General features: G+C 46.7%; 1 protein-coding gene across 3 annotated transcripts in view; it reads left to right on the top strand.

Annotated features, from left to right (window-relative positions):
• The first annotated feature begins 1,822 nt into the window (after window positions 1-1,822).
• NR2C2 (nuclear receptor subfamily 2 group C member 2) overlaps window positions 1,823-11,922 on the top strand; it is a 33,003-nt gene continuing 22,903 nt past the window's right edge. For 2 of the 3 annotated variants that reach the window (XM_056129276.1, XM_056129274.1), the window contains exon 1: window positions 1,825-1,935. In XM_056129276.1, the coding sequence (XP_055985251.1) occupies window positions 1,864-1,935 (72 nt within the window). In that variant the 5' untranslated portion in view covers window positions 1,825-1,863. Of the gene's footprint in view, window positions 1,936-5,239; window positions 5,370-11,922 lie in introns of all 3 variants that reach the window. The other variant, XM_056129275.1, reaches the window with a different exon arrangement.

The following is an 11,922-nucleotide window of genomic DNA, read 5'->3' as shown; positions in this document are numbered from 1 at the left end:
GTTTGTGTATGTTGATCTAGAACTATATTTATAAGCTTTAATAGTTTTCTGTGGCTTTCTTGGGCTCTTTTGAATTCAAGTTCATGTCATGTTTAAATAATAGCTACTTTTAATTTTTTCTTTCTAGATCTTTTTGTGAAAGGTCATTTGACCAAATGGAGGTCTGTTATCTTTGAGGGAAGAAAATTTGTGTGTTATTTCTTTTTCCTTAACTGATTTCCCTTGTTAGAACCTCCGATGCAATATGAAGTGATAGAATGGTGGGTAGACGCTTGCCTTGCAAGTGGCTGTTCCCATGTTCAGTCCCGCAATATGAAGTAGAAGTGATTAATGAGGCTGTCTTGGTCTTGATCTTAGGGGTATCATTCTATATTATGGTAGCTTTGAGTCTTTTCTAGATTCCCTTCATTAGTAAGTTCCCTTCATTTAGAACTTACTTCTATTCCTACTTTAAGGATTTTACCATGGAAGGATGTTAAATTTTGTCAAATGCCTTTTCTGCATTTATTCAGCTGATCATATGACTTTCCTTTTAATGTGATATCTTACATGTATATATTTACTTTTTCTGAACCAACCCTTTATCCCTGTAGTCATGGTGTACAAGCCTTTATGTGCTGCTGGGTTAGGCTTGGTAGTGTTTGAGGGGTTTTTGCATCTATTTTTACAAGAAATACTGGTTTGTAGTTTTCTTGTGATGTTTTTGTCTGGTTGTGGTATCAAGTAAGGTTGATCTCTTAGAATTGCAAACTGTGTGTTTGTGTGTGTGTGTATGTGTCTAAAACATACCTGTTGTTTTTGTTGAAATGATGCTAGGACTTACAAGTAGCACCGTTAATGATAAACGTCCCAGCAGGGCTCAGAGAATTGAACGTGGGTGTGCTGCGGCCAAGGCAAGCCCCTAGCCACAGTGCTCTCTCTGGCCCCTTTCTTATATTTTTTTTTAGAAATGTTTGTAGAGCATTGGCTCACAATACACATTTTCTGTTTTGTCTTGGTTTTGGGGCCACACCTCGTGACTTTTGTGGACAACTACTTGGCTCTGTGCTCAGGGGACAATGTGGTGGCAGTGGTCTAGCATGGATGGACACATGCAAGGCCAGGCCTTCACCCCTGTACTGTCTCTCCGGCCCAGAATGTACTGCTGATGAGGAAAGACAATGCTTGATTTAAGTGCCCAGGTGACCACTCGGAACTTCACCTTGTGTTTAGTGATAATTGGCTACATCCCTGACCCATCTGTTACCTGTGGGCTTTTTCCAGTGACATCCCACTGGGACTGGGAGGTTTCCAGGATTCTGCAAATAGCTTTAATCTCAGCAGTTTTCAGTGTGATGCCAGTTCTGTTGTAAGAGCCTTTCTTCTGCACATTGTCGTCTTAAAGGGAGGTTGTATAACCGACTTGGGAGATAGCAAAAAAAACCCAAAAAATTCAAGATCATTAGTATAAAGTTACTTTGGTAGCTTTGTATTTTATTGAAGTTGTGTAAAACAGTCCTGAAAAATCCCTTGATTTCGCCCTCCCCCTTGTGTTTTTAAAGTCAAAAGCAGCTATTATTAGATTTTATTTTCAAGTCCCAGCAGTTAGAATGTACCCTTCACGTTTGTGAAGCCCGGGGTTCAATCCCTCACGCACACTCTCAAAAGTTTGTATTTTCATGGGGTCCTTCAGTGGTAGTGTCTCATCAGTTCCTTTGTTTTCCTGGGTCTTAAGTCCAGAAGTTGGTTGTGCAGAGCTTTAGTGAAAGCAGGAGGCCTGATCCCCAGGGCACCTCCATATGCCTTTCTGAACCCACTCTGATCCAGCTCACCTCTCACCCACAGGTACCGCGTGCACAGACCTCTCGGCCGGAATCTCCAGGGATGACCAGCCCCTCTCCACGCATCCAGATAATTTCCACCGACTCTGCGGTAGCTTCACCTCAGCGCATTCAGGTACTGGCACCTGTCCCGCTTGGTTTCAGTTCTGTGGCCTTCCCCGAATCCCAGAGGTTTCACTAAGGAGTTGTACCTCTTGGACATCTAAGTACACAATAGCCTCATTTTAATTTTTATCTTAAAAAAAGTAAAAGAATAAAAGAAAAGCCAGAAAAAGAATACAGTAGATAAGGCACTTGCCTGGCACATTGCTGACCCAGGTTTGATCCTCGGCATCCAGTATGGCTCCAGAGCACAGCCAGATGCAACCCCCATCCCTGAAAAATTAGATGCATATGCAATACAGATATGTATATGTGCATGTATAATAAAAGTAGGACCAGATATAATGCTTGCCTTGCACGCAGCCAATCTGGATTCAATCCCTGGCACCACATATGATCCCTTGAACTCATCCAGGAGTGATCTCTGTGCTCAGAGCTAGGACCAAGCCTAGAGCACAGCTGGATGTAGCCCCAACACACACACACACACACACACACACACACACACACACACAGAGAGAGAAAGAGAGAAGAGATATTACACTTGTTTAACTGCAAAAGTCAAAGCTCTTTACAAACTATCATGATGGTATATTGCTTTATTATGTGCTTCCAAATTAAGAGGCATTGTGTCCTCGTCAGTGTATGGACTTAGGGGCCCGGAGCCAAAGTAAAGTGGGGAGGGCCTTTGCCTAGTAAGCCACTGACCTGATAGTTCGATTCCCGGTACCCCATATGGTCCTCCAACCCTGCCAGGTGTGCTTCCTGAGCGCAAAGGCAGGTGTAAGCCCTGAGCGCAGCATGGTATGACTCAAAAGAAAAAACATTTATATTACCAGCCAGAGAGATAATCTAAGGGAAACCTCTTAGAGGTGCCTGCCTTGACTGCAGCCAACCCTGATTCAGTGTCCAGCACCCCCCCCCCCCAGCCCCAAGCATTGCTGGGTGCAGCCCTGGGTGTCCCCAATCGCTACCAAGGTATATCCCAAGTAGATGGTGCCCCTGAACCTCGTTCACTCTGCTTGGAAGACAGAATTAAGAAGTTAGATTTCCATTTTATCTGTATTGTGCAGTACTTACATAAGTGCAAAGGTCCATTTACTTGAATTTTTGTTTTGTTTGGGGGCCATAATTGTCAGTGCTCAGGAACTACTCCCAGCTCAGTGCTCAGGGTACCAGGGATTGAACTTGGACTTCCTGCTTCTCTAGCCCTCTGAGTTATCGCTCCACCTATTTGTCATTATTTTAAATTCGTACCAAGTGAGTAACACTTAAGTATTTGGATATCCAATAAGCCACAAGTCCAACATGAAGGAGTTTTCATTATTCCTCAGAATTTATAACTTTAGCTAAATTAATTTTCTTTTATTATTTGCTGGTAATGAGTTGAAAGTAGGGTACGTGTGCGTTGTTTTACATAATAGGCATTAGAGTTCTTTCTACAATTCTCCTGACTCTGGAAATTACCTCTGCTTTAACATGGCTATTGCACCGTGGTCACAGAACCATCTGAGGGAAGATGAGAACAGATAGACTTCTGAGATTCTTCATGTCTTTCTAAAAAAAACTTGATGTTGCTAGCTAGGAAACTTAGGGCCTCACACTCCTGAGCCATATCCTGAGCCATTTCAGGAGAAGGTGCACTTACCCAGTGCTCAGGGGTGTGACCATATGGGATGCTGGGAATGAAACCTGGGCTAGGTGCTTGCAAGGCAAATGCCGCACCCACTGTACTCTCCCTCCAGCCCCTGTTCTTGGGAAATTTTACAGCTCTTGCCATACTGCCTTTCAGAGAGGTTCTGCACAGGTGTATTTGCACAGGACCAGTGTGAGTGCCTACCTCCTGTCCCCACTGCATCACCTGCCGAGGCGCCTCCAAGCTCTTCTGTCGCCTTCCTCTTGCTAAGAGCCGTTTGAATATTCTTCTCTGGGGCCTCTTCCCTGCCCCTGGTGCTTGGCCCATGGCAACCCCAAGGTCCTGGCTAGGATACTGTGAACTAGAAGTCTTGCAGAGGAGATGCCTATTGTTGAACCTTTACTCTCCAAGGCCACTAACACTTGACATGAAACTTCTGTATAGTAAGCATAATTGAAAATAATTTTGACTGCATATTGTCAGTAAGATGCTTATGTTTCAGTATAGTTGAATTGACTATATTCCAAAGTTTGGGGATTTTTGTGTATTTTTAAGGAAAATGAAGCAATAGGATAACTTCTTGATTCTTGGTACTGATGGCCAAAATGAAGTTCTCCTTTCTAGGTAATCTCCAGTCCCCTAACAGCTGGGAGGAGAGTGAATTTCCTAGTGTTTCAACAAGAAACAATGCTTGGAACTCAAGTAGTGACTTCTTGAAAGAGTAGATTCATTAAAAGCATGAATGGCCTGGCCAAGGGGCTCACATTACATCAGAGGAAGATAGGTGGGAGAAGGGGTGTGTCCTGGAGAAATTTTGTCTGTTTTTGTTTGGGGACCACACCCAGGGTGCTTAAGGATCACTCCTTCCTGCCTCTGTGCTTCCTGCCCGGAAGGGGACCATATGGGATGCTGGGGATGAAACCTGGGCTAGGTGCTTTCAAGGCAAACGCCGCACCCACTGTACTCTCCCTCCAGCCCCTGTTCTTGGGAAATTTTACAGCTCTTGCCATACTGCCTTTCAGAGAGGTTCTGCACAGGTGTATTTGCACAGGGCCAGTGTGAGTGCCTACCTCCTGTCCCCACTGCATCACCTGCCGAGGCGCCTCCAAGCTCTTCTGTCGCCTTCCTCTTGCTAGATCCAGTTACTTCTGTGTACAGCTTGCAGTTTCATATTTATTCAGGCATACGTGTTTAATGAATGCATTGTGTTTTTCACTATCAAAGCTGATAGTCAAATTTTATATGATCATAAATTAGAAAATACTCTTCCCTGTTCTTCCTAGTTTTCCTACCCACACACTCAAAGAGATTTTTCTGAAAAGGATATCTTTATTGTAATTTTATTATTTAAGTTTACTCTAGGACTTAGGATACAGCATACAGTAAGATGGATTTTTGCAGAATCACTGGCACAGAAAACTCAGTCTGCTAAGCGTTTGTTTTATAGGAGAATAGGTATTCAGAATATTTAAGATAGCATTTATACAACTGGAATTCCAGGCTGATTTTGGTATTGGCTGTAGTTCCCCACTCTCTAGCTGAGCCCATGAGTTTAAATGGTTTTTGGTCGGGGCCAGGAATGACTAGTGGCCAGTAGTGCCTCCCCTGCAACTGTGGCCACTATGTATGCTAGACTCAGTCCCTGCAACTTTGCTAAGACACACTCCCCTTCCCCCCACAGTGCCACAGCCGAGTATGTAGTCTCTGGTGCACAACTACGTGTGTGTGAGCATTGCAGTAAGAGAGTGTGCAGCCCTCAGCAGCCACCACTAAAAGACATGCAAGTACCACGACCAGGATTACAGCCCTTGGTGAGCACTACAACAGACTGCATGAACAGCAGAGCTAAGAGTGCAGCCCCTGGTGAGCACATGTGCAGGCGCAGCAACTAGAGAGTCCCGCCCTTGGTGAGCATTGTCACTGAGTGTGTAAGCACCACACCAGGTGTGCAAACAGAAGGGCCAGAGAGCTAGGACAGGAGGTAAGGCGCTTGCCTTGCATGTGGCCTACCCCAGTTGGATCCCGGGCACTGCCTATGGTCCCCATGAATCACCAGGGATAGCTCCTGGGCATGGAGTCAGGAATAGCTCCTGAGCGTCACCGGATCCCCCCCCCCCCAAAAAAAAATAAATAAAGTAAAACAAAAAGTGTGTAAACACCACAGCCAAGTGCGTGAAACCCTGTCGTCACAGCAACAGATGAGAAGGGAAGGGAGGAAAATGTCTTTCTATACCAGTGAAAGTAGTTTTTACTGCATTGAACTGACCTATGCGTTGTTTAATTTACGAATATTTTGGAGACTTTCTAGCTATCACTGGTTTTTATTTTTTTATCTAGGTACTTTATTTGCAGGATTTGTTTTTTCCTAGTGCTGGGGATTGAACCCAGGGCCTCCCACTTCCAGGGCAAGTGCATTACCGCTGAGCCCTGTCTGGTTTTTATTTTTCAAGGTGCATTTTTGACTCAGTATGGCTTGTCTTAGTGAGTGTTCTATGCCAGCTTGAAGAATGTGGATTCTACTTCTATTACATGCATTGCTTTATAAATGTTAATTATAGTCATTGACTGGTAGTGCTATTCAGGTCACCTATATCCTTTTTGATTTTCTGTCTTTGTTGGATCTGTCAATTACTGACAGGGTTTATGTCCAAATAAAATAGCTGATTTCTGTTTCTCCTTGCACTTCTATCAGGATTCTCCTTATGATGCTTTGTTGTTAGGTAAATCACATTTAAAAGATGGTTATGTTCTTTGTTCTGAGCCACCCCTGCAGTGCTCAGGGCTCACTCCTGGCTCTGCTTAGGAGACTGTAGTGCAGGGGACGATGGAACTTTCAGTTGGCCACATGCGAGATAAGCTCCCTACCCAATGTACTGTCCATTAACATTATAAAAAACTTTGTGCATGAGTGCCCCCCCGCCCCGTCCTTGCTCCTTGTCGCTGCTGTTGACGGATGAGCAGAGGTCGTACACCCCAGGTTGTACTGTTCTCTCACAGACGTGCTCGTGGAGCTTGCGTTCGCTGACTTGTCTTCCCCGGGATTGCTTTCTTGGCATGGTGTGTGGGAGATCCCAGAGAGCAAAGCCGCTGGGATTGTGCTTTTGCATATCGATGGCACCAGAGATCGAGTTTGGTGCTTGCCAAGTTGGTGTTTTTGCTGCTGAGCCGTCCGCAGGCACCATGTCTGATGTGTTATGCCAGACAACTTTTTTTATTGTACCGTCTGTTTTGTCCTTAAGTTAATATAGTTGTCCTAGTTGTCTTTTGATTAGTATCAGGACAGCATATCTTCTTCAGCCCATTATTTTTAGTATGTCTGTGTCTAGGGCTTTAATTGTTTTCATTCCTTTTCATGATTAGGTTTTCTTTTTAATTCAAATTGAAGTTTCTGTCTTTTAATTGATATAATATACACCACTCACACTTAAATTATTATTTAGGTAAAATCACCAGATACATAGTTCTTTTCTGTTTGTCGCTAGGTGCTTCTTTCCCTGTCTTTCATTAAGTTTTGACCAAGTAGCTCATGTAATCCCATTTACCTCATCTCTTGGTGTCCCAAATGCACTGCTGTTTAGTTGTTTGGTTTTTGACCATTATTTCTCCAGTCCTTCTCTATCTTGATTTTTAAGACAGTTTAATAGTTTGAGGAAATGAAGCATTTTGAGGCCAGAGATAGTACAGTGGATAGGGTGCTTGCCTTGCATGTGTCTGATCTGAGTTTGATCTCGGGTATTACGTATAGTCTCCTAAGCCTGCCTGGTGTAATCCCCGAATGCAGAGCCATATGTCTCCCAAAACCAAAAATCAGAAGCATTCTTGGGGCCAAGGAGACAGATCAAAAGGGTAGTGCACAGGCCTTGTCCACTGGACACCATTTAAGGTGTAACACAATAACTCCTTTAGCAAAAACTTAAAAATTAAGCTCCCTTGTATTGCATATGGTTGTAAGAAAGACTGTTCAAATGTAGGAACTGATCAGAGTTGGGAAGGGGGTGATTAATGCTTATGGAACCATCGCCGTTTCCTTATAAACAGAACAGTCATGTATTCAAATGACTAGCAGGGTCTGATTATTAAGCTCTGTAATTTCTGTGTAAGGAAATACGTGTTTTTTTAAAAAAGGTGTTATAAATTCTTTTCCACTCGAGTCATTATATGTTACACTTACACTGTTTTCCTATCTCCTGAAGAGTGCATATGTGAGTGTGCACCGTACAAAGTGCAGATTTTCTCACTGGGAGGGATTTGGTGAGATGGGGAGGGTCCACAAGACTGGCCAGGCGAGGAGAGAAGTATGAGAGAGCCCAGAGAGCGGACACTTCTATCGAGGTCCCCTTGTGTTGGTGGTATAGGAAGAACTTCGACATCCGTCATACCCTTTCGCTGCCCTCTTGGTCTTTTCTGTAACTGTATAAATAGGCTTCGAGGCTCGTGGAACTGCTGCCCCCCTGGCAGAGCTGGAAAGGAGGGGCGCGAGCGCTTCATTCTGAACTTAGCTGCAAAGCTCCGGCTCCAGATCACAGACGAGGTGTTTGTATGACCAGATGGCGGTGGAGAAGGCGGGCGTCGAGGTGAACCAGAGAACTTGTGCAGTCTCTCAAAGGACACTCACTCGCCTGGCCAGTGCCACGGAGAAATGGGGGCCAAGGATGGCCAGTGCTTCCATTGTATCAAGGAACTTTTTCCTGGAGAACAGTCATTTAGATGTGGGCAATCAGTTTTTAAAAAATCGTAATGTTGGTGCGTTCCCCAGCAGCTGACCTTCCCAGGGGCAGTTAGCTAGGAGCAGAGCGCTGGATGAACTCCTTTTTGGTAGAATTAAGGCTTTGTTAGAATACAGTCAGTTCTGTTACAATGTGACACATTGCCAAGAGCTCCCATGAGTACAGTGAGGACCACAGGAAATTGATGTTATAGTGCCTTGTCACTCCAAAGTTGCATAAACCAGAATGAATTGAATAGAAACGGTCGTTGGAGGGGCCAGAGTATAACATAATCCCATATGTCTGAGAGCCTAGGCTTAATCATGGGCGTCATTCCCTTCCCCCTGTTCCATTCATCCCACCTCCAAAATACCACAGAATCCACAACTGGTGGTTACATACCTATCAAGTTGGTCAAGGGATGTGGAATGACCGCAGTGAACAGTGCCTTCCCTGCCAGGACACTGCTGCTTCCTCACAGGCCTGCGTCCCGGGACTCCTTGGGAGCCGCTGCAGCCTCACGGCATGAAGCAGGCTCTTCCCACACAGCCCACGGCCCTGGGTGTCACTGTGTTTTCACCTGGATTTACTTACGGAGAAAAGGAGGTGTAAACAAATGAAAATTGCTCTCTACTGCATTAATCACATGGGAATGAATCCGCACTTAGTGCTTTCTGGCAACACTGATTGTGTAACCAGACTAGTGGCGCTCTATGGTCAACGGGATGTAGTTTAGTAGCAGAGGTCCTGAGTTCGATCCCCAACACCAGAAAGGAAAAAAAGGTTACCCAATTAAAAAAAAAAACCTCTCCTTAAAGATTGTTCTTCTCCACTCACCTGTTAATGCTTGCCAGCCAGAAGCATAAACATTTGTTCCATGTAAAATAAAGTTAAATAAAGATCACTTCTTGTGTATTTTAGAGTTGCTATAGTAAATTAGACAAATTTGGTGACTTCAGACAATAGCACTATAGCACTGTCCTCCCGTTGTTCATCGATTTGCTCGAGGGGGCACCAGTAACGTCTCCATTGTGAGACTTGTCGTTACTGGTTTGTTTGGTTTTTTTGCTTTTGGGGTCACACCCAGCAACTCCTGGCTCTGCACTCAGGAGTTACTCCTGGCGGTGCTCAGGGGACCATATGGGATGCTGGGAATCAAGCCCGGTTCAACCGCTTGCAGGGCAAACACTCTACCCATTGTGCTATCACTCCAGCCCCATATTGTCCCTGTTTTTGGCATATCAAATACGCCACCAGGAACTTCGCAGGCTCTGCCATGCGGACAATAGAAATCATTTTTACTCTCACAGTTCTGGAGGCGAAAGTCTGGACAAAAGGTTTCTGCGGGCCTTGCCCCTCTCTGACTGCAGGGAAGCACAGGTAGATCTGCCACTTCCAGCTGCTTTGCTCACCAAGCCTCTGGCCTGTGTGCCTTCCGGCTGCATCACGCCCCTCCTGTCACCAGGGCCCTGGGGCTTTCTGAGCATGCTGCTTATTGAAATTTTTTTTTTCGTTTTGGGTTACACCCAGCGATGCTCAGGGGTTACCCTGGCTTTGCGCTCAGGAATTACTTCTGGCAGTACTTGGGAGACCATATGGGATGCCGGGGATCGAACCCAGGTCAGCCGCATGCAAGGCAAATGTTCTCCTGCTGTACTACCACTCCGGCCCCACACAATGCTTATTGATTGTAGGGCCACCCCAGCCACCTGCTCAGGCCCTGACAGTCAGGTCTTGAACAACTCTGAGAGTGCAGGGAGAGGCACAGTGCGGCCTTGTGGCGCAGGACACTTAGGGGCCTGGGTTGGATGGGGGCCATGTCCAGCAGCGCTCGGGGGTCCCGCACGCAGCCGAGGGAGTTAGAGTTGTAATCTGATGGCAGCCTTGCAAGTGAACCTGCTTTTGTTCAGGATCTATCTTTGTTTACCTCATGGTCTCCCCATAGTTCTAATTCGGTTTTGGGATTTTTTTTGGTTTCTGCCTAAATTTTTAGCTTTTGTTCCCATGAAGTTTTTGTTTCTTTTTTTTTTTCTTTCCCCAACTGAAAAATACAAATGTTTTAGGACAGGAGAATTTTTTTGAAAACAGTTTTAAAGTAATTCATAAATTTTCAAGAGCTCCAGGGTAGATTGCTTTCTGGCATGTGTGAAGCTCAGGGTTCCACCTTGCAGGGCAAGTAAAGATGGGGGTGGGGAAATGATCCGGGCTTTGGGGTCTTACAAACAGGCACCCGAACACCTGTCCCTCTGAGTGGACTGGTCACTCCTGCCTCGCACCTCGGCCCGCGTCTACCGCGCTTTAGGGCTATAAACGGAAGTGCCACGCTACTTCTGCGTTGAGCTCAGGTGCAGCTTGATCCCTGAACGTCCCTAAAAGCAAAGCGTCGTGAGCCTGCCGCGTGAAAACGGCTCAGGAACGAGACTGCGTGCTTGGTCGCTGTTTCCCTCTGTCCGAGGTGGTGGGACCCACAGGCACTCCTCTCCTGGTGCCGGCTGGGGATCGCACACACCTTGGCCTACAGGAGGTCGCGTGCTTCCTGTTAGAGCGAAGCCATGGGTGGGGGGGCGGGGGGGTGGGCACTCGTGGGCCGCAGGCTGTTGCCTCCTATTTGCGGGCCAGGAGCTTTTTGCCATTTAGGCCACCCCCAGGCCCCTACATTCTATTTCTGGACATGGAAGTTCATTTAGGAAGGAAACGAGGCTTAGACCTGGAAAAGAAGGGAGGCATCTCAAGGGGAGGCGCCTTCACGGGCCCTCCCGGTCTCCAGTAAGACAGTCTCCCAGAGTCTCCCGTGGCAGCAGACCAGTGCGTGTGCTGGCTTGGGTTTGAGACTTGGGGCCCAGAAGGAGGTCAGTGTTGCCCCTGCAGTGCCGGCCGGATGGTTCGGCAGGCCACTAGGACCACTAGCACCTGGAGCGAGCATTCTTCCTGCCCTCACGGGGCTCCCCGCCGTGTCCTGCTCTTCTGGAGAATGTCTGGGGTAGGTTGTGATCATGAAAAGCAGATCCTGTCCTTCTCCTTTTCTCTTCGCCTTTAAAGATCTTTGGACCCTTCAGTTGGAAATTGTGGCACGCTGGGCAGTCCCAGCCATCGGCAAGGGTTTCTCCTTCATCTCTGTTCCCGCGTTGCTCTTCTCTCTCCTCTCACCTCTTCCCCTCACCTGCCCCCACCCAGCCTGCAGCCCGGCCGCCTGTCTCTGTGGCCTCCTGCTTTGTCGGGGTCCCTGCCGAGGGTCGCTCCCTTGGACCCTCGGAAGTGCCTTCCTTCCTGCCCCTGCCCCATGTTCTTCTCCCTCCATTTGCCCTGTCTGTGCTGGACCCTCACTGAATCGTGTCCTGTTCGTCACACCGCCGAGTACTTTGTCTTGTCACTTGTTAGTTGTTCTGTGTTCTTTTTCTCCTTTCTTTTGGGCACTGTGATTCCACTTCCCTGAACGATAGGTTTTCAGGCACCGTCTGGAGACCAGCGGGCCCTGTGCTCAGCCCACCCCCTTTTCCCAGCATGCAGGCGCCGTTCTGAGACCAGGTCTCAGCTTCTGCTGCTCTGCCCATTTGTTGATTCCTTGCTGTGCTGCTTGTTAAACCCCACACATGAGACAGATCGTTTTAGATATGTTCCTCTCCTTTGTTTAGTTGGTTGAGTTTCCGGGATCATTGCT

The sequence above is a fragment of the Sorex fumeus genome, unplaced genomic scaffold (assembly GCF_029834395.1).
Source record: "Sorex fumeus unplaced genomic scaffold, SorFum_2.1 ptg000072l, whole genome shotgun sequence".
In the NCBI taxonomy this organism is placed as follows: domain Eukaryota; kingdom Metazoa; phylum Chordata; class Mammalia; order Eulipotyphla; family Soricidae; genus Sorex; species Sorex fumeus.
The sequence above is the reverse complement of the archived record's forward strand: the minus strand, read 5'-3'. Positions and strand labels throughout refer to the sequence as shown.